This window comes from Manduca sexta, chromosome 19, assembly GCF_014839805.1.
Source record: "Manduca sexta isolate Smith_Timp_Sample1 chromosome 19, JHU_Msex_v1.0, whole genome shotgun sequence".
Taxonomy (NCBI): domain Eukaryota; kingdom Metazoa; phylum Arthropoda; class Insecta; order Lepidoptera; family Sphingidae; genus Manduca; species Manduca sexta.
This window is the reverse complement of record NC_051133.1, coordinates 6948992-6972146: the sequence shown is the minus strand read 5'-3', so window position 1 is coordinate 6972146 and position 23155 is coordinate 6948992. Positions and strand designations below refer to the sequence as shown.

Sequence of the window (23155 nt, the reverse complement as noted above, 5' to 3'; positions counted from 1 at the left end):
TCCTTAAAATTATATAAAACTTATCCCACGACAGCATATGTCTATCTTTTATGGTTGACTCACAATAACACGTGTAACTCCCGATAGCTTAGCAGTTCGAAGCTTTCTCATTATATTTATCTAGGCAGGCGGCTTGCTTGGCACCTAGAGGCTAGCGAATCACCTAGCGAGTAGATTCGCAAAACGAACATTCTCGAACGTTCGCGACCGGCTCCATTTTTGAAGTCCGAAATCCACGCGGGCAAAGCTGCGGGCGGAAGCTAGTCGCAAATATATTCAAAGACTACGACGACGACTACTTAAGGAATTTATTTACGATATCTAAACAAAAACTTATCTATAATCACGGCACGTAAAATTAGTGTATAAACGTCATTAAACTGTGGGAATGATAGAATTTACAAATTTTATCGTCACAGAGGAATAAAGGTCAATGTAATCGTTTATATCACGATAAAATGATTTTATAACATTGTATTAAATTCTCATAATGAGAGGCATATAAATTATACGTTTATATGTATTAAATGTAAGATTAAAATTGATAATTCGTAAAAACAAATAGTGAGGGGACCATTTATAAGCGTTGTTCCCTACCATATGTTCAGTTGAGTGTAGTCACCCACAGAGAAGGTAACACATTAGACAACACCTTTGAATACAATTTCCATTAATGGATTATTAAGTACTTATTAAACGAAGGACTGGAGAGACATAATCGTCTAAGACATTGGTCCGAGAGCTACCTTAATATTGTTTACAGGTAATAGGAATAATTTATAAATTAGTAGATACGAAACGGTGACAAATTTGAAGCTAAGTTTATTAATTTATCATAAAAAATATGTTAAAACCTTCGCCGACATAATTTATTGATAAAAGTAAATAAATAGTTTATACTTATAACATCTAAGTTACAAACGTTATATATTATTCAAGAAATAATGATTATTTTAATGTGCGCATTCCCAAAATACTGGTTCGAACTGGTGTAATATGATAGCATCCCTAAATAAGTTATAGTAAATGGTGAGAGCGCGTCTTTTGGACCTCGGTTTCTCTTTGGGCGCAATTATAATGCGCCCTGAGGCGGCGTGCGTTCATTACGCACCTTTACCCATAGTCATAGTAAAACCCAGCGCCTAGTACTGCAACAATATAACAATCAATGTTCAAAAAAGCTGTTCGTGAATATATTTTAACGTAGAACGAAAAAGTAGCTAATCACAAACTTCTAAATGTTATCATAACATTCATACAATATATCGAAATAAGTTATCAAGCGTAGGTCGCCTTTGAACTTTGCATGGGCGTATAAAAACCCACTCTATAACTGTTGTCAAAATTATTAAGAGCATTAACTCTTTGTGTTAGGCTAATTGTTGGGATTAAATTGAGTTACAATTATATTATTAATAATGCAGTAGATATTTGATACAGATGTTTTTCGTTTTACTACTACACGGCGCCTACTCGTAACTGTACTAGTCGACCTATGACTTCCACGCGCAATATCTTCCATATAAAACCAGTATCAATCTACAAACATAAACCAATTACGAAACCTTATATTATTCATCGGATTTAACGTTCTGGAACTCTCGTGAAATCGGGATAATTATTTATATTTATGTTAAACTTGTTGAAAATTTCATAAAGGTAATCTAAGTTTGTGTTTTTAATGAATTCAATGTTAAAAGTGACTCAAATTAGAGATATTTACGTGTTATATGATAGAGTTACGACTATAAATGATATTTAATAAAACTGAATCACATCAACAGTGAGCAACCACAGGCACACGTATTTGATAATCGTTTAAAATATGTATTAGTTAAATTTAATCTCACCGATGAATGATTAAAGCGTTCCACTGATGGGTTGTTAGCCGACCGCCGTTATAGCGCCATAAACTCCAATTTTGGACTAATTGAAAAAGGAAAATGTGGAATCCAGTCACAAATTACCGACACTATATCAAGTGTTAAACGGCACTTATCGACGCCGAAACGGCGAGAGATCATTGACGATGAAAAATACACAATTTGTGGCTATAAATCAATGTCGTCGCTCCGCTTGTCTTACTCTCGCGGTCGCGACCGCGAGTGCCGCGGTCGGTAGCCCTGAGCCCTGCCCTGCATCTTTAACTCTATTATTTATTGCTTATCGTGTAATTTTTATAGGAGGAAGCACTTAATTACACGGTGGTTATACCATTAAACCATGTCCGAGTAATTTTACTAAATTGCATCATCAAATATCAACCACTTTCACAAACAAACATTATGATAACGGTTTTGAATAATGTTTTAGCAGATTAATAGAATTTTGTATATAAATTAAGCGCGCATTTACTTACATTTTTATAGTATAGACCAGAAATTGTGATGCCATATTGATCTTAGGTTAATTAAATATATAGATAGCAAAAATATCTAATAAACATCAAAACCTATATTATTATAATGTCTATTGAATCGTACGGCACACAATTCTGCAATTGCTTACCAGGTGCCAACGGCCACGCGCTTTTTGCCATTTGTATTCAATACAAATGTTCTTACACGGAACGCGATATATCGCAGTCGGATAATTTATCTTGGACTGAGAATCGAACCCCAACCTTGTATTGCAATTGCTATACACAATTTCCTGTTGTCTTGCATGACACTAAATTGCTCCTGCAAATGCGGAATGTAGATTATTCTATTATTGTTTAGTCGCAACGGCTTTCAACGTATACCTTAATACTAACTGTAAAACAGAATTTCCAATCCTTAATAGATAACTTGTATAAATTATGGTTGAGACTTAATAAAAATCGAATGACTACGTAAAAAAATATAGTGTTCCGAAACTTTGTAAAACAAAATACACTTTTAACCTTTTGAAATCATCCGTTTACCCATTACAGAGTACCTACCAACTCAAATTTTTATCATACTTTCAGTTTATACCGGGCTATTTTACCATATAAAGTATATTGATCTATCTGTCTATATACCTTTATCACCGTGAACTGATTCGTAACTAGCTCATAAACACCTAGACCGCAATACTGGCTTTAACAGGGAACAATGGAGGCAGATTGTTCGTGATAACGGTAACACTAGTTATAATACCTATCTAGGCGGTACAAAAATAGACACCGTTAACAGTTAGTCATCAGTCTCGTTTATATGAAGTGCTCTACATGAGATGTATATCTGATTAAGAACTGAGATTTGCTGTAGATTTGTTATGAGTTGCGTTGGTGTAGTGACGCGCATATAGAGGTCTGGGATTCAATTCCAATTTGCACCGTATTGGTACTAGAAATTATTTGACTCAGTTTTTACGACTGGATGCATGCTTGGTCGTCAACTGAGGTATTCATTCATGTTAATGTAAATCATGTAAAATCTACACGAAGTTTTGCCTGATATAAAAATCCTAACCAGACCATCACAGTTTCCAGCTATATATATTTTTACTAGACCAGGAGGTCATAACTAAACCTAATACTTCATTTTTTAATTGGGTACTTTCCTGATTTATTTTGTACATTATTTTATATGTTACAGAAAATAATACATCTTTTTTCTGTGGTATCAGCATCCAAATTGATTGAAAAATAAAGTAGTTATTCATATGCAGAATTTTGTTGTGAGCTAAAGCGGGCCATGGTGGGGTTATTGCACTATCTTCTTCGCACGCACGCAGCTTTATAGCAGATGAGCCCCGATGACGTCACGGCGTGTTTTTGTTGTTTGCTATTGCTGTTATTTGACAGCCGCCTCTTCCACCATATTAGAAAAAAGAATTTACAAAATCAACACAATTATTTATGACTTTAAAAATTCTATTTTCCGTTAGATTTTAGATGACACGCTCTTTGTATAAATGTATTTGAAAAACTAGTCAACTACCCTATTGCGAAAATTTATTTGTTACTTTTTTCTCCCTTCATGTAGCAATTAATCAATATGAATTTTGCATAGCAATAACTTATTAAAGCCAACAAAGGATTTTTATGAATACACCGTTTTTGTAGGGTTTTTATTCCGAAAATAAAATTTCACGTAGGCGCTGATATAAAATCTTTATTTATGCAGTAAAAACAATATCTTTTAGTAGTAACAAACATAAATGAATCGTACTGCCGCTCCATGGTGACTATACTCCAAGCCGGTAGATACCACCACGTGCCCAGAAAGGCACATACGAAAGACCTACGTAGTCATTAAAATTACAAAAAATTTATACACACACATAAACGCACATGCCTTTAAACCCTAAGTAAGCAGAAGCACAACCGAAACAGCAAAAATATTTAATATATAAACCATTTAACACAGTAATAATTCTTAATTAATTAATATTTATTCAGATTCGAATATGAAGAGGCCGCACAGCATAGTACAGCACCCACCATGTACGCACGTCACAGTAATTAATAGTTGGATTTGCGGGTATCCGCGTGAATAATCATAACCGCCGGTGTGGTTAATTACCCTATCTCGGATACACGTAATGAAACGACCACATTATTCGGTGTATGTCAAGTATGCGTCGCGGTATGTTCACCATGAGGCTTCATATTCAAGGACATATGTATAGGATGATGCGATTCAATGTGAATAGATATATCTGCATTGTCTATTTGTGCCGCTAAATAGTGTGCATACTCTACTGTGTACCGGTTTTAAATATTACTATGATACCAGTATTAATACTGAGCGTTATGAAAACTTAACATGTTTCAGGATAACAAATTAATTGCAATACTATACAGTGCTTTATAAATAAAGAGCTAGGTGAAGTTACGTCTGTTTATAGGTAGTCATGACGGTTACCATAAACGAAACGGCTTGTTGGACACTTCCTTCAGTCCTATTCTATCTTAGATAAATTTCACCACCACAATACTTTTGTTTGACAACGACAACTTCCGTTTGATCATGCTATTTATCATGTTCGTCTCGATTCAACCGATTAATGCAGAACTGCTCGACCTTTAAAAAATTAACATATTCTAGAACTAATTACTTATTGACAAACATTTAATACTTTTTTTTACTTCCAGGTCACAATTTAAAATTGTTAATGTCCCAAACAGTTAAAATTAATGGAAACCCTAACAACACGTCTTCGCTGATGTGATGTTTCTACTCGGATTAGTTATATTAATCTACTTAGTTAGCCGTAAAGCTATTTTTAGCCACTACATTGGTACGCTAAGAAGACAATGACATATCTCTTACCATTGTTTTGCATTTAACTAACTGCTTTTATGGAATTATCGACGTTAGAGCGCACCATCTAACGTGCTCGTCAAATTCTTGAAATTGTGTAAAGTATGTAAATATTTCACCATTAAAATTCCGACAACCTACACTCAGTACGAATATAGAAATTAATGACGAGAGACCAAAACCTGACAAGTGAAAAGAAAAACATTAAATTTTCGTAGGAACTTACTGGAACATGCTGCCACTTTTGTTTGCGTTTTTTCTTTATACTATCTGAGAAATTTAAAAATAATATATTCAAACGAACAAAAAGCCAGTAAGCCTTTTTTTTTAAACTACTTACTTGGTGTGGGTGGCGCACGAGATTCAATAATATGACCTTAAAAGTACATACAGCCGCGTGCTGGTCCAAAAACTAAACAACACGCAAGCGATCGGCAGTTAATCGAGCGGTGACGCTAGCCTGCGCGCGCGCCGATACCTTATAAGTCAATCTTCCTATTCGCCCCCGCAGTCGTATTATCAACAGACAAAACCACTAAACACACACATGCACACCAATTTTCCGACATCTTGACTGAATCCAACGATAAAATGTTACGTTTCTGAATATTACATAATTGTGTACCTACAGTACTTTTGATACCGTAATGGTTATTATATTAATGAAATATAAGTAAGAAGCTCAATCATTAATACACATAGATACATATATGTAAAAGAATTTTAAATCAAAAAATATTTTACCATAAATAATGATCATTGCATTATAAAGAAAATGACAAATGGATATATACAAAGAGTCGTATCCATGAAAGGTGCATTTCGATTGTCGGTTACAAAATTCTATCTAATCTAATTCTTAGCCCAATCATGCCAAAGTCAAGGCCTAGCATATAACTTGAAAAAATTGATTTTAAGTTAGTACTGCAGTATACGAATATACTAGGTAGGTATAAGTACGAAGCACATTATAGTTTTTAATTACTAATATTCCTTAGATTAAAAAATATCTAATACACTAATGAAAAATGTTATTTTTGCGGGTTTAGAAAACTTTATTTACTCCATTTACTCCATAGAGCATAAAGTTTCAACAGTGAACCGAACCAAACCTTTCCACAGTGTCTGACCTAATGTACCTTTAATGTCCTTATGAATAAATAATAGCCATAAGTAGTCATCGCTACGAGGGAAACTCTAGTTTAATATTATCGACGGCCATGAAAATGTCGTTCTATATTTGTAACAATCATTTCCCCTATATATTAATCTGCCCTTTATTATGTAAATAGGATGTTATGAAACGGAACCGACGTCATCGTGTAAGGGCGAATGCGATGACGAATATAATATTACCCATGAAAAATGCGTCACTAACGTGGTCTGCAAGGGTCTCTTACGGAAACTTTATGTAAGAACGAATATAACAGAACTCAAAATAACTTTATTTGATTTCTATACGACTTGTATAAGATGTCGTTATATGGGTAATGTACACGTCATCATTATTTTCGTTTCCATTTCAAAAGTATTATATTAACACCCACAAATACATAATGTCATACTATAACAACATTTGAAAGGTTAATTGGAAATTCTATTTCTGAAATTATACAAGTATTTTTACTTGATTAAGTTTTCTTTAGCATTTTAAAACGGAATTTACATGGCTTTATACCTACATAACATTTAGTGTGTTATTAACTAATATCTGCCATTTCCCAAATCTCATAATATTCGATATTATGATTTTTTTTATTATGGGGTAAGTAACTATTACACTTTAATACATAGTCCTTAGATTGAAATAGAGATGTCATTTAATTAAACCCTGACTTTAAATCTTAGTCAAATTATCTCAGCAGTCAAAGGTTTACGGGTCGCAAAAGCTCGCGGCTTCGTACACGTAAAACACCGTGCCTTAAATAAAAATCTCACCGTGGATATTTTTAGATAAACAGTAGTCTATATGTTAATCCAGTGTTTGTTCTATAATAACTTTATCCAAGTCTAAGCAGGTATTTCTACTAATTGAGACACTTCCAGACATCTCCAAAAATTTTCTGATAAATATTATGAAAAACATAAGAAGTAATATTAGGAATCTCTATTTACTGCATTTTAATATAGTTGATGTCTAGCGATTAAATAATTATGGCTAGTAAAACTGCGCAATAGAAAACAAATTTAAATAAAATCAAACAATGTTTACACGAATAGTGAGTACCTCATCCAATCATTGAGCATTAAATCCTTACAAGAATTTAATTAGGTATCTATGTATATTTCTATTTAAAACAAACTTGATAATAGGACTATTTTTATTACTACTATTATTAAATGAAATTAACACATTATCCTCTTCAACATAAATAATTAAAACTAAACCGCTTTAGCATTATGTAAAAAAATTGCATTGTTTAATATATAATACTAGCTGACCCGATAGACATTGTCCCGTATTAACTATGAATGTGCAGCGCGCATTCTGTCAATCGCTGACAGTTATTTCAAACATTTGACAGTTATATAAAACTAGCTTTTGCCCGCGGCTCCGCCCGCCTTATAAAGTTTTTCAGGCTAAAGTTTTCCGTTATAAAAGTAGTAGTTTCCCGGAAACCTATGTTCTTCTCGGGGTTTCAAACTGTCTCCATACCAAATTTCATCTTAATACATTGGGTAGTTTTTGAGTTTAACACGTTCAGGCAGACAGATGCAGCGGGGGACTTTGTTTTATAATATATTTTTTAGAACTTTTTAAGAGGAACCATCCCATCATACATCATTGTTGCATAACTTTAACCGTTTACGCAGCGCACGCAACGGAAGCTCCCAGAACTAATAAATTGTCCCCGTTTTTGCAACATTACTGCTCCGCTCCTATTGGTTATAGCGTGATAATATATAGCCTATAGCGCTCCACAAATAAAGGGGTTTCCAACACAAAACGATTTTTTCAGTTCAAACTGGTAGTTCCTGAGATTAGCCATTACTGCTCCGCTCTTATTGGTCATAGCATGATGATATATAACTTAGAGCATTCCACAAACAAAGGGCTATTCACCACAAAAAGATTTTTTCAGTTCGAATCGGTAGTTCCTGAGATTAGCCATTACTGCTCCGCTCCTATTGGGTATAGCGTGATGATATATAGCCTTTAGCACTCCACGAACAAAGGGCTATCCAACGCAAAAATAATTTTTCAGTTTGGACCAGTAGTTCCTGAGAGAGAGCGCGTTCAAACAAACAAACAAACAAACTCTTCAGCTTTATATAATAGTATAGATTAATATTTTCGTTAAGTTTTCTTAAATTTTCTAACGTTCCGCTCAACTTCCTTAATATTTTCTTTCATAATATCCTTCTCCTGACAATAACAAACACAACAAAAAAACATAGTGAAATCGCTCCAGCCGTGCACGCGTGATGACGTGAACAAGGGAAATATGGATTCATTTTTATATATACATAGATTTTTTATTTTCAAAGATGTTAGGATTTGTAGGACTTTGTTCTTAAGAAAATTAATAACATTGCATTTAACCAATATCTACTATATTTAAAACAACTATGTAGGCACAAAATATTACGTATAACCTCCGATGAGCGCCAGATGTGCGAAGCCTGTATCTGAATTTATAAAATTAACAAATTACTAATTATTATAGTTTTTTCCTAACATAAACCCTTTTAGTTTTTGTTTTTTCAAGTTAAATCAAAGAATTACAATGATCATTGTGACGTAAGTAATTTTATACTAAACTACTATTTAATTTTAGTTTTTTTTTTCTAAATATGGCATAATGGTAGGTAATAGAGTTTTTGCTTGAGTTCTTGAGCGCATGGCGGAAATTTTCATGAAATTAGGCCTAGGTCGCACATACTTGAGAATTTGACAACGCAATTTAGAGGAGGGTAGAACTAAAAAATAAGCATGACGAGCATCTTTCTTATTTATTGATGTTATGTGCAGGAATTATATCTTTATTTTAAATCATTAAAAAACTAGAATTGGCTCAGAAGGAAAAGAGGGAAAAGCTTACTTTTGACTATTAATATCATGTGGATTTTTTCTTTAAATAGAATAACAAACAATTAATAGGTCAACAAATAACAGGTAATCACCGCCCCGCGTAAACCATCCAAACGTTCAATCCATCGTAAACAAAGCCAAACTGTATTTATAGGTTTGATTAATTTTACTTATTTGACAGAATTTTCACTGAGGCAAAATAATGATTATTGTCTAATTAAAACACCGTTGGAGTAATTTTAACTGTTGTTAAATAGTTTTCTACTTTTATTGTTTGTTGGATGCCTCCGCGCCGTGCTTATGTTGCGGTCCGATTGCCGAATCAGTCAGCATCAGCCCGGAATTAGGAATTGGCCTTGCCCCATGGAAGGCTTACCCCCTATAGTGTCATGACATGGTATCAAACGTAGCCTACAAAATGTGATTTTTGCCTACTTTTATAAAGCAAAGAAGAGATGATGTTATGATACAATAATTATTATCATATCCACATATCGCCATTTGTGTTAAGTCCCTTTTAATAAGGTGTAAGTACATTGCCATTTCACAAGTACGGGCCAGTCTCTGAGCTGGTACTGAGTAGAAAATCCCAATATCATCATTGAAGTATAGTCTATAAACACGAACGTTTATATAAACTATTTGTTCAAAATCTAGTATTGGAACTAAAGTTTGCTGCAGCACTAGAACATCAATCGTCGTATAAAAAAACTTTTTAATCATGCAGTGCTAAGGCGCTTTAAATAAAGTAGGTATAAGTAAAATGGCAACCAATACTGGATTGCAGTATACATCAGTTCAAAAGTTTTTAAAAGTTAATTTTATCGATCCGATATGCAAGTCACTCTATCGCACTCTAAAGCCAGTTTGTTTAAATTTAGGAACAAATGATTATAAACATGAAGTATTTTTAAACATTTAAAAAAAATACTACTCAAGAAATCTCGAGAAATGAAAATTCTCGTGCCCTAAGGAATGAAAAAAGTCGAAAACTTTAAAACCCTAATAGGTACTTACATGGATTTTGTATAGAAATACATACATAGAAGCATAAAAGATCTACTAAAACAATACATACGCAAGCAATAATCATTTGTCCTTAAATAATTCTTAAATCCAACTCGAAATCAAAATTAGAACATTGAAGCTACGCATAAGGTAAACTAAATCAAACAAATCGATGGAGTGTGACCAAGATTAATATAAGCTCTTATGGTAATTCGATGTCCTGCAGAGATAGTAGGCAGGTGAGCCGCCGACCCACGGTCCTCGCCCACGCGCTGCACTTTGACATTTGCCAGCTTAGAGGGGTGTGGGGCATCAACAGGTGGTTACCATGGCAACGCACAAACGTTTCATGACCTTTTCATATTTCGAGGAACTGTGTGTCTGTACCGAATCGTACGAAATAAGACATAATATTTTTGCTTAGGGAAGTTGAATTTTTCTTTATTTCAAATACTTAATTTAAATGTATTCTTGTTCTTTAAATTTATGTTTTTATTTGGTTTACATAGGCATACTTATAATAAACGGAGAGCAATATTTAATTATAGTGAAGTAAGTACGTTTTATTATGTTATACCTATATTGAAATCTATATAGTCTATCATCATCTAATGACAATACCTAAAAGTTCAGCCATACGCTTGTAGTCCCTACAGGATCCAGTTTAGTGTTAGTAACATTTTCGCTGCCCCGTATTATTGCATATAACCGAAGCGATATCGTGTGAAACTTTTAATTGTTATCTTTTTCAATATTTTTGTGTAAATATTCCTATAGGTAAGTTTTGTTACGTGTAGCAAATGTGCGTGTATTGGTGTTTCGGAGAAAATTATAAAAACAATTGCATGAACAAGTTTGATATTTAAACATGGATATTTAACACTTTAAAATAACGCTTGAAGCAAATACACTAGGTACAATTACGTAGGTAAAGCTACGAGCACGTATTTATTTTTAGACGTAACCAATGATTTATCCGACCTACGTAACGTCCAAACTATTTGGACCGGTCGGCCGACGTCACGGGAGCGCGCGTGCCATCAAGCTAATTGTAGCATAACCAAATCGGTGTCCGGGATCCGTCACCCGGGGCGGCAGCACTGGCTGCCGTTAGCGTACGAAAGCGGAGCATGAGTCAGCGCGCGGAGAAAGTGGCGAGCGGCAGGAGCACCGCGCCAGGCCACAGCGACGTGGCGGCGCGGCGCAACCGGCGCGGCCCTAGCCGGCAAGCGCGCGCGCGACGTCATGCACGATCAGCTGCGGCAAGCCTCCGCGCGCCCACGTGCCGCGGACGCCCGCGCGCTCACGCCGTCGCCGAGCCGCCATCACATCACTACACTTGTGCGTCCCGCGCTTTTCGCGCGCCTCCCTTTGCCGTCGCGACGCCGCGCCATTTTCTCGCGCACGTGGGCGCCGCCGGTGGCTGAGTGAGGGCGCCCGGCTCGAACGCCATTAACGCGGCCGTCGTGAATGAACGCCGACCTCGACCGGGTGGCTGGCGTCCATTGATAGGGCGCGCGGCGGGCACCGACCGCTGCGCTCGCACGGGGGCGGCGTGCTGCACGCCCTCGCTTGCCGATCCGAGCGCGCCTCAGTCGAGGATGTGGCGTTCTCCGTGCGACGACACACACCGCGTGCAAAATCTGTGTTCATTTATCAGTAGATGCTCGTGACCCTTCAGTGCGAATGCTGTGCCGCGTATACGTAGTTTCCTAAACGTAATGTTCTGTGATCACGTCAATTTGGTAGAAACTAAGTTAGTTTAAGTCAGGGAAGTGGAGTGTTGTAGGTGGGGGTCTGCGTGCGCGCCAGAAGCGTTGCGGTGTACGAAGTTCGATGTGAGTGTGAGCGCGCCGGAAGCGTGCACGGTGTGGTGTGGTGTGTGCAGTGAGGGGATGCACTCGTGCAATGCTCTCGGTGATCGCGATGCGTCGGCCGGAGGACGAGGAGCTGGGCGGTCGCGGCGATGGCGACGAGTTCGTGGACATATCTCAGATGCAGTTATTAGTGGAGGCGGGCCCGAGCGGGCTGCACTACGGAGGCCCGCCGCCGCCGCACGCGCAGCCGCAGCCCTACGTGCAGCCGCCCGCGCACGCCGCACACCCCGCCACCACCACGGCCTCCGTCGACGATCTCTTTGCGCTTTACTTTACACCCGCCTCCCATGGTGAGCACATTATAGGTACGGTATAATACTTTATAAACAATCATAACCAAACTTCACGAAAGTGCAAATATGGAACCAAAGTATTATATTATGAATATTTTGGGAATATTATGATTCTGTTTTCCTATTTTAACCCTAAAAATTCTCGACTATAAAGTATGATAAACTGTACTACACAGCTGAACCAGCATTCATTCTAGCCACAACTTTTGTCTATAAAACTCATAGCTCTAAGATATGAATTTCTGGTCATCCAAGTTGTGCTGATTTAAACACTAATGTTCGTTTGGAGAAAACCGCAAAAACAACTTTATACGCTAAGATGTCGGTATACGATTTTTTTTATGTCATTATAGCCAAGGAAGCATTATTCAAAACGTGTATTTTTATTTATATAATAGTCTTAAAATATTATGAGCAAATAAATAAAAATAAACAACAACAAACAGTAAACTGTAAAGAAATATCAAAAAGAAATGAACAAATTGAATAATAATGATTCATTTCCAACCAGAATAAAAATAACGAATTATTTTTAATTAAAGTAATTATATAATCATAAACGACAATTGCTCAATACTAATGGCTATATATGTGAATATAATATCCTAAGTGGACATTGAAGTAATTCAAAGACAGAGAAAGATGGTATAGTTGTGGACTTACCACTGGCTTGAAGACTATATCTTCAATCAAACCTAGTAAATCAGTACAAATCTTTAAAAAAAAACTATTCCCCCCAAAAAACTATAAAATAATGTAATAACTTTATAGTTTATTACTAGATGTAGTAATAATAATTATCTATAGTATATAAAGGTATTATATATAGGTTTAGGTGACTTCATGTGGCTGAGGTCAATTGGGCATATTTTTGCGTGTATATTAGTCTGATTTCATTGCGCATCAAAATATCAATGAACAGTCTAGTCTTTAACAAACCAGACCATATTATACGTCGTAACAGCGAAGTTGTCTTTTTACCGGCTTTTTAAATTGTCTTTTTATCATGTACAGTAGTTTATACCTGAAACTGATGTTGAAAAGAGCAACATCAGAGTTTCTTGCTCGTTCTTCTCTAGTGAGAACTGCTTTCCGAACTGGTGGTAGAGTTAATAATTGGAATCTAAATCATATATAACATTTTACAGGTCCAAATAAATTATTTCATTTCAATTCAAAGAATGAATTATAAATAGGTATTTTATATAACCTACAATGCAGTCTTTGCTTGACCTTCTTGCACATGTATATGTTATTTCGTCATAGTTCCCTAGACTCGAGATAAAATAATTAAATATTTCTGATGAACTTGAACATATTATGATGTTTTAAGATTAACTCTGGAGTGTTAAGATTTTTCACATTACATTTACATGCTCCAGCAAAACTTTCGTTAATCGACCTTTGAGGTTTATTATTTTTTTGACCACAAAAAAATCAAAACTTACAATTAGTTATCCTAATTATACATAATTCGCATCCGGTACCATGACTTTGAAATTCTGTGTAGGTGTATACAACCAAATATATGTGGGCTCGTTAACATATTATGTAATGTAGCGTGACCGTCATTTAGCTTTGCAATCATTGGACAAAAGAGTACACAATGAATGATATTTTAATACAGAAAAACTAAAATTTCATAGCGGTAATGTGTGACAATTCACGTCGTCACAGCCCCTACATGTATTTTTCCATAGTCCAGCAGATGGCTCATAATATATAATGTAAAATAGTTATATCTGCCCCGCAAGTCTACCTATACATCATCCAGTCTTGGCTTCCGCTACTACTTTATAGCACCCTCACCCATCTCTTATAACCAAATGTTCCTATCGACTCAACTTCTTTATTCTATTTGAAGTCTTCCATGTATCAGTCTACGTGCAAAACAACTTGGTCTCCCGAATTAAGTTTGCCCAATAACAATTAATGTACAATGTGTACTACAATATTTTATTCCATAAATATGTAAATGGATTCATATTATTATGCTTACATTAAATATTTTTATTGCGATTAATTATAATATTAACTTTGTTAATATAAAATGTCTTATCTCTAACACACTACATATCTATACTATGACGAAACACATTGCATAAAAATTATCTACTTTGTAATTATTTTTTTATTCTTATCAAATGTTTGAACTACATTAAACAAAAGTTTACAAAAAAATATTATGATATTGTTAAGATTAAAGAATCAATGAACTAGTCCCTCATGGTATAAGTGTAGAATGAAATGAACTCTTTATATAACAATATCACAGAATATATTTTTAAAAAGTCTTCAATCGAGCAAAGATCATGTCGCACTACGTTTGAATTAAGCTTTTTTGTAGATCTCGACAACTCACTACACTATTCTTTTACTTTTGGTTTTCCTTTGCATACTACTTTATTTTTTCAGTCTTTATGAAATTACTTCCAAATTCTGGGTTATTAGGGGCCACCCGAAGTCGTTAAATCTATGTAATTGTAAAGGAGAAAAACAGAACTACAGTTTTATGTTCGAAGTCCTGACTATATTATAAGAGTTTTATTTAATACATACATAGTTTTATGAACACATTGAACTACTACTGTATACTTTAATTAAACATAATCTTTATGCCACAGTCACAAACATAAACGGTAAATTCATTATAAGCTAGGACAGGCTGATTATTACAAATTAACTGCTAATTGACCCAACTACAAATGTGAAGTTTGTTCTATTTACGTGTAGACTTGTAACAGTCATTATTAACTGACCCACTATTTATAACCTAGCTAAAACCTTAATTGCTGTATTTAGTTCTTCTTTTTCATGCTATAAAGAAACTGTTTAAATTTTATTCTTTCGTTTAAGAAAATTGATTCGCTTGTGTCGCACAGGTCATTAGTTAAGTATTCAATTCTGTTTGAACCTTACTTCAAATTGTTTTAAATGTTCGCAAGAATTTCTATATGAATTCTTCCTAAATGACTTTTGAGAATGAAAAACCAAAAACAAAATTTTTTTTTACATTCTGCGATCCTAGACACATACAACTGTTAGTTATACGTAGCAACATTAACAAATTAATAGAGGTTAAATATTATTTGCCTACAGACAATATCAAACCAATATGCTTATCTAAGCAATGGATTCATAACAGCCCTGTAATAAATAAAATTATCGTATCATCGCTGAGCACATGCTCTCTCAGTAATAAGAACTTTTGGGTCTCACTTTCACCACGCATGACAAATGCTGGTTCATAGTCACAAATTAATATTTCATAATCCTAAGCAAAACCTTGTTACGTGCTTGTTTTATAGCTACTTCACCGTAAAATTGTCAAGGAATATATACACCTCTTTATAAAGTCATAGATGTCCTAAGCATCACCAAAACTGCCACCTCAGTCTCGGTTTTAATATATTTATATTTATTCCTCGCTAGACCATAGCTGGTGTTTAATTATAATATATTAGCACAATGTATGAAGTTGTTTCGTAAGCATCAACTTGCGGTGTAGTATTGGGATCAGCGTTCCGGCACTGTTATCTCGGCCGGACGAGCCTAATCGGCTGCGTCTGCGCAACCACTGCTATCATATTCACCGGACTAACCATAAACATTGACGTGCTGCCGTACTGACATCTTTATTATTACATTCCACCTGCGAAGCGAAGCTATTTGGTTTTCGACACCTTCAGTGTCATTTAAGATATAATATTATATTAACTGTTCGAAAATTTACCCAGCTTTTAATATTTATTTATTTATATTTTCTTTTGTGTAATTGCCTAGTGTTTAGTTAACTAGAATATTACTGTGTAAGGTCAAGTATTTATAGATGCTTATGATATTTTGTATAACTAAAATGTTTAGTTGATTATTAAAAGCAAACGCAGGAACCACTGAATAAATTTGGATGTAATTTGGAACAAACATAGACATGTAGCTATAGTAGTTGAAGTAACTGACTTCATTGCAAATTTTCATATATCCATCTCAAATATGTTAAATCTGCAGAATTTTTAGTCAAAGGAAATTTTCACACAGACAAAACGACACGCAGTATCTAGTACGAAATATACTAAATATATTTAATTTCATTGCGGTACAAATGTTACGGGACCTTTTATGTTTATGGCCTGTAAATGTAATTATGAATGTGGGAAACTCGAGAGAGTGTGCTTGTCAAACTCTAATTTACGACTACGTTAACATGCATATTTTATTGCATTGCAAAATTTTAACAGGCTGTAAAATGTTATTAATATATGTGAATAAAAATGTGTTAAGAAACTTTACATAAATTTACTTACGGTAACTATTTTGCGTTGGTAATGTAATAATTTTTAATTAATTATGGTAGTCACATCTAGGTGGACGTCGAAAAAGCTTTTGTTTTAAATAAATTTAGAATGGAGATGTGGCGCATACCGGAAACAGGTTCTAAAGAATCTGCAGTTTAAGCCTATTGTAAACACACACCGGCACACCTACCGTAAGAACTAGTTTCGAAAAACTTGATTCTGTTGAAAATATAAAACACTTTTGTCAAAGATAGATTGGCCACAACTCGAAACTATTTTTGTATTGTATAAAATTATAATAACGAAAACAAATTGATACAACGTAGTCTTAATCATTACACTACTCCTTATCACATGCCACAATTTTATTCTAAATACAAACATAATCGATAAGACTTTTTTTGTTGAAATAAAAAAAATGTAGCAAGGGGTTTATAATACACACACAATAATAGCATGGTGATCTTAGAAAACTTAATATAAAAAAATACTTAATTTATATTATATTGATACTACAATAATTATAATCAATGGCAAGGGTTTTAACTGTAAATGTGTTGCTTACAAGGATCACTGCATAGTCTAGGTAGATCGTAAAACGTTATCACGTAATTCTGACTTATCATCTATCTTCAAATAGGATTTAGCACCATATTAAATAGACTATCTGTGTAAGACATTTTAGTTGCCAATTTAAACATTTCTTTTTAATATTTTTTAAAAAAACTAGGTTTGACAACGTTGTCAGTACGCAATTTCTTATGTTGCTGTAAAAAACTACACACGCTTTATCTATATATTTAAAAATTACGCTCTATTTCTCTTGATTATCGCATCAAACGTGAGCGGAGAGAACAATTTCACTAATTCTTTTTTTTGTGCTAATTATTGTCAGAAGAAGGTTCTTATCAAAGCAAAAATTAATGAAGTTGAGCGGAACATTAGTTTGAATTGTTTGAAATAACTATCAGCAACTGACAGAATGAGCGCAGAAACAATAATAATCACTATGTATATTTTTGAATATATATATTTTTTTATTATATAAATATGAATTCAATATTCATAGTTAAGACAGAACAACGTCTGTCGGTTCAGCTAGTTGTTTATATATTTTTATTGATGCTTGGCACATTTTGCGCGTTAATTATTTCTTAGTTACTATTTGATTGACTTCCGAATAGTGATTTGATTGTTTAACGCTCAGCTCTACTTAATAATGGTTAACGTTGCATGCATTTACAATATTACTAAGAAGTAGAATAAGATCTGTTTGTTTCACACAATTTTTCTTCTCAGCTATTCAAAGGGTTTTCACTCCCTTCTCATAAGTAAGATAGTCTACACATTTAAATGGCTAAACGAGCAATTAACTTGAAAACAAGCGTTACAATAACTAAACAGTAACAACACCTCCCAGAACTTTAAATCAATAAGCTCTAAGCGATTACGAACGCCCCTGGTTGGGCAAGTCATAACCACACTGGGCTCAGGGTACATCATTATGTGGAATGGTACGTTGCTCTAGCCTTGTTGGTTAGCCAGCAGGTTACACAACTTTCATGTAGGGTATAGATGGCCCCCCAAAGGAAGAGCAAAGTAGATCCGAATTAAGAAAGAAGTCAAGATAGAATGTCAACTGACAGGTGACGATTATCGCATGTCAATTGACACAATTATGGCGGCTTATTTGAAATCAGACTATATAGGCTCACCCTGTAACACAACACACTTACGTGTGGCAATATTGTGCGTTTACAAAAGTAAGCCTTAATAGTACGGAAATAGAGTATCATTAAGTAGATATACCATGTCCTCCACGCCTGAATTGTTTCGTCTCAATCTGTGAGTGTGATATACTTTATGGAACCATTAGACATTTGAGTAATTTTAACGTCAGAAATTACATAAAATTTCTCCATACATCTTGTAAGAAATGCGACTCCAATATGCTTATAAACATAGGAAAACTGTGTTTTCAAGGTATATTAATCTGCATAAACTAATACAAACGCAATCGGCAACTGAAAAATTCACAAATAACAGTCTTTGTGTTTGTCATGAATTTTACTTTTTGTACCAATGCGACGGTTAAGTAGTTTAGAATCCATGTGAAATTATTAACATAATGTATCATTACGTTTTTTGTATTTTTCTGTTTCTGAATACATTTCACAATCCATTGGCAACAAAAAGGTGTTTGGATAAATTGCCCATTGTCTTTTTGACTGAAAAATTTTATATTAAATGCAGATTTTAATGGTTTCAAAAATGATTATCGGTATACTTTGACAGTTTTCTTGTAGCAACAGCGGTTAAGGTACTGCCATGGCTCGAAAATCTACCCTGTATACACTTTCCAAAACACGAGCAACCACGGACACATGTCATCTGAAAAGCCGTTCCTAGATAATCTGTTTTTTTAAATTAAATAATAGTGAATAACAGTTTGTGCCACATCCCGCTATGTTCTTTTCATTAGAATAATATATTAATTCTATACATATTATTAAATATAAATGAACTTTTAAATAATTACTGATTTAAACTTTAATTTTTTATTATATGTTACACGATTTACATGTAAGTAACTGATTATAACGCTTGTTCTATTTCCAGCTTAGTATGTATGCTATGAGTCAAATATTATATTAAATCAGGTAACGTTGATGATCTCTTCTTAGTGGAATTCAGCTAGGATCCTTAAATTTTTCTATGTAATCACCACAAAAAATGATTCGAAGAAAATTAATTCTATAGTCAAAAATATAAAGAATATAAAGAAATGTAACGTTTCTTTTGGGAGTAATTTAGCGCTAAAATATTTCAATCTAAAGCTCTTTTCAATTAAATGGAATGAAATATAAGATAATTGTATTGTTAATGGTTAAGGTTATACACAATTAAATATAGTGAATGGTGAAGCCATTTTTTTTAATTTTTTTTGCTCCCACGATCCCTTTTATATAATTCTGAATACTATATATTATAATTATATTATGTTACCTATTTTTCGCATCTTATACTGTTTTTTATGTTGAAACGACACAATATATGCGATTTTATTATAATATGTATAGACATAACATCGTATCAATACATTTTAATTTTACAAAAGAGACATTTTCTTAGGGCTCTACCACCCTCATAATTATTAAAACTGCACAAAATACCTACTTAAGCTCCCGTGATATAATTGATTTTTGTTATTTGCCAATTATGCCATTTGAGACTAAATACTTTGTAAATATAATTTGGCATTAATAACCGCGCTTGGTAGGTGAACGAACTCGTTCATGCCACGTAAACATGAGTAGGCATCACTAACGTTTACTCTCATACCCCCGTTACGTCGCTGATTCGGGTATGGCTTTCAGTCTATTTAAAAAGAGGCGGAGTCCGCCGACACTATCGTCTCTGGTTGGCTGAAATACAGAAATGGCGTTATTACAGTTACTTAAATTAAATTTATATACTCAATTCTGTATCGATATAATCTGCAACCTAGACGACGGGTCGGGGCTTCTGAAAATAAAAAAATATATCTACAAAGCGCACCAAGCGCGTGGGCTGCATAGATTGGGGATTATGACAAATTATTAAAGATATGCCTTAAAAACACCTTTGCACCTTTGAAACGTTTTTTGTACAACCTCTTCAGAGAAAACCTCCTTCACTCCAATACACCTATTGTATGTCGGGTTGAGAAATTGTATGTTGAGATGACGGGTTTTACAATTTATTTATTTTTGTATATCGATACTAAATACTGTCTTTTGAAGTTATTAATACTTAACTAAATTTTTGCTATCATTTTATTTTCCTGAGTAGATTCTCTATTGGTAACTCATTTGAGAAGGACTTAGATACACATTGATGCCTAAGTAGGCACTTAGGCCGCGATCAAGATACTTAACAATATACTTAGTAGGTATTGAGGAGGAAGGACTGATCTTTGTTTATGTTTACTCTTTTTTTAATAAGAAAAGTAACATATTTATATGAAAATTCTAACTATCAAGTAACGGGCACCCAAAACGTGGCGCCTGTAACGATCATTATCGGTACACCACATAAAAGGTTCCGGTAATCCACGCTGATACTGTCAAAAAATCCATCCCACGCTAGTAGCGTCACATAGGAAACGGCGGCTCGTCAGAGGTGCCCACATCAAGCCGTTACACCTCTCTGGATGTTCTCAGATGGTAGATAGCGCTGCGGCGCTTTGAGCGGCCCGCGCGCTGCCACTGGGGCCACGCACGTGCTTTTGTGCTGGCCCGCGCCGTCTCACGTCGTCATACATAAATTGACAATATAGCCTTTACTAGACGTACAAGCCACTATCCGCGCTTGCAAATGATGTGCTTTTACATCGCCGCATCTGTCTGCCGCGCAATGATTCATCCCAACAAAAACTTCATCATCCAATGCGAACACGTCGAAAATTTACCATGTCGTGTACGCAATATAAATTTTATCTAGTATAATTTTGTCAGCGTATTACTGTGATTGTCTACAATATAAGTAAGCTTTGTTTGACCATTGATTGAAGACAACCGCTCATGCACAACATATTGCCAGTAATTTGTAAGAAATAGGCGTTTAAGTGCTTGCACGCACCTGCAGTCAATGATGTAGAACAATTGGTATCATTAGGGCCCGTCATCGTCCGCCGAGCCTACACCATACATATTCAAACAGTCGCAACTCGCAACAACAATGCGAGTTTATTTCAAAGTCAATAAATTATCGCTAATGCCCAATTTGCGTCCACCGGTTAACAATGCCCGTTCCCGCAATTACTTAAACGCGTGTAACTGCGTAGTCGGCTAAGATACGATCAGTGCCGGGCGTCCAACGTCATTGTCTCAGCCGATACATGCTCCGCAATTACACTGTATCGATTACAGCTGACTCAGTTTACTTCAATTGCAACGATTGACTGCCACTATAAGCCATTGTTTTTAGTACACGTAATTAGTGTCCCGATAGAACGATATCTACCTTATTTGAACGCCACTTTAACATCTCCGTCTTTACATTTGCATCCTTGTTGTAAATTCAAATATATTTTAAATTATTTTTTGCTGTACACTAACTCACGTACATATATGTGGCTATATAATTCATATCACGCGTAGCAAAACAGCTTCTGGAAACCACAAACGACATAAAATATTCATGTCAGTTTGCAATCTGCCTTATCTCGGGCCGGAAGTCAACAATGGCAAAGTATTACCGCACTAAGTTACTGTTGTCGGCTTCAAATAGGTTTATTCTGTAACTGGATTAATAATAGATATAAGTATTTTGTTTAATAATAAGAAGCTGACTTTATTAAAAGTTCTAGGAAAACTAAATTGTATTCTTCATTGTGCTATAGATTAAACAGATTGATTATAACCACATAGCACTAAATGTGTTACAATAAAACACCAGTTCTCATAACCGCATATTTAAAACATAATTACATCAATTAAGTTATTTAGAAGCATTTAAAGCCGAAATATTTGGCGCGTACATATAGAAGCAGAATATTTGCAGAATACCCATGAACGAAGTACATACAAGGTACTGTGCACGCAACACGTACTAACACAGATGATAATCACGGAAGAATGTCTGTGAACGAGCAAACATCGTCCTTCTACGTGATGAACTCAAATAATTCTTGCAAGACAAATATTTCAATCGTTTTGCACGTTAACTAAATATTACCGAGATCTTCACTAAAAATGTTGCCGTTAATCTCTTTGGTTAGCTAGTTGAAATGAGTAAGTATGTGTGATACGTGTTATTTAGTGTTATTCACGTGGCAGTATTACATTACGCCGACTAACAGCAACAAGTGGACAATTTATTCTCGCACTTGAGCTATTTTTTTTCAAATTTTATAGTATCGGTGTCATGTTGCTGGATCTGAGCCAATGTTTCTCTAGTATTAAGTTTTGTGCAATCGCCCTATTTTTCTAAACTAAAACAGTTGCACGCGACACGTTCTTAAACAACACGCTCATCGCGTCCAATATTACATTTGCTGGAAACTTTTCCACGAGATTATTCACTCGTCCTCGAGAAGTCTTCAGTTCTTAACACATGGTGTCGCTAAACGTAGCAGACGCATGCCGCCGGATTTGATTCGCTTTACTAAAGAAGACTAATGTATTAAACAGCTCGTTATAAAAGCGGATACTCTAATTGATGGACCCTGACTGTACTTATCTTGAGGACTTCACAATTATGATTCTTGAACTTTATAAAAAGTTACTTCTAATGTAAATTTAACTGTAAGAAATATGATAACACAACAAACATAAGAAAACAATATTAATAACAGGTAACTTATAAATATAGTATCTTTGTATACTTATTCACGAAAAATTATAATAGATGACAACAAGTTTTATAAATACAA

General features: G+C 34.7%; 1 protein-coding gene across 2 annotated transcripts in view; it reads left to right on the top strand.

The window, feature by feature from the left end:
* The first annotated feature begins 11524 nt into the window (after window positions 1–11524).
* LOC115444010 (early growth response protein 3) overlaps window positions 11525–23155 on the top strand; it is a 31154-nt gene continuing 19523 nt past the window's right edge. The window contains exon 1 of one of the 2 annotated variants that reach the window (XM_030169621.2): window positions 11525–12442. In XM_030169621.2, coding sequence (XP_030025481.1) covers window positions 12184–12442 — 259 coding nt within the window. In that variant the 5' untranslated portion in view covers window positions 11525–12183. Of the gene's footprint in view, window positions 12458–23155 lie in introns of both variants that reach the window. The other variant, XM_030169620.2, reaches the window with a different exon arrangement.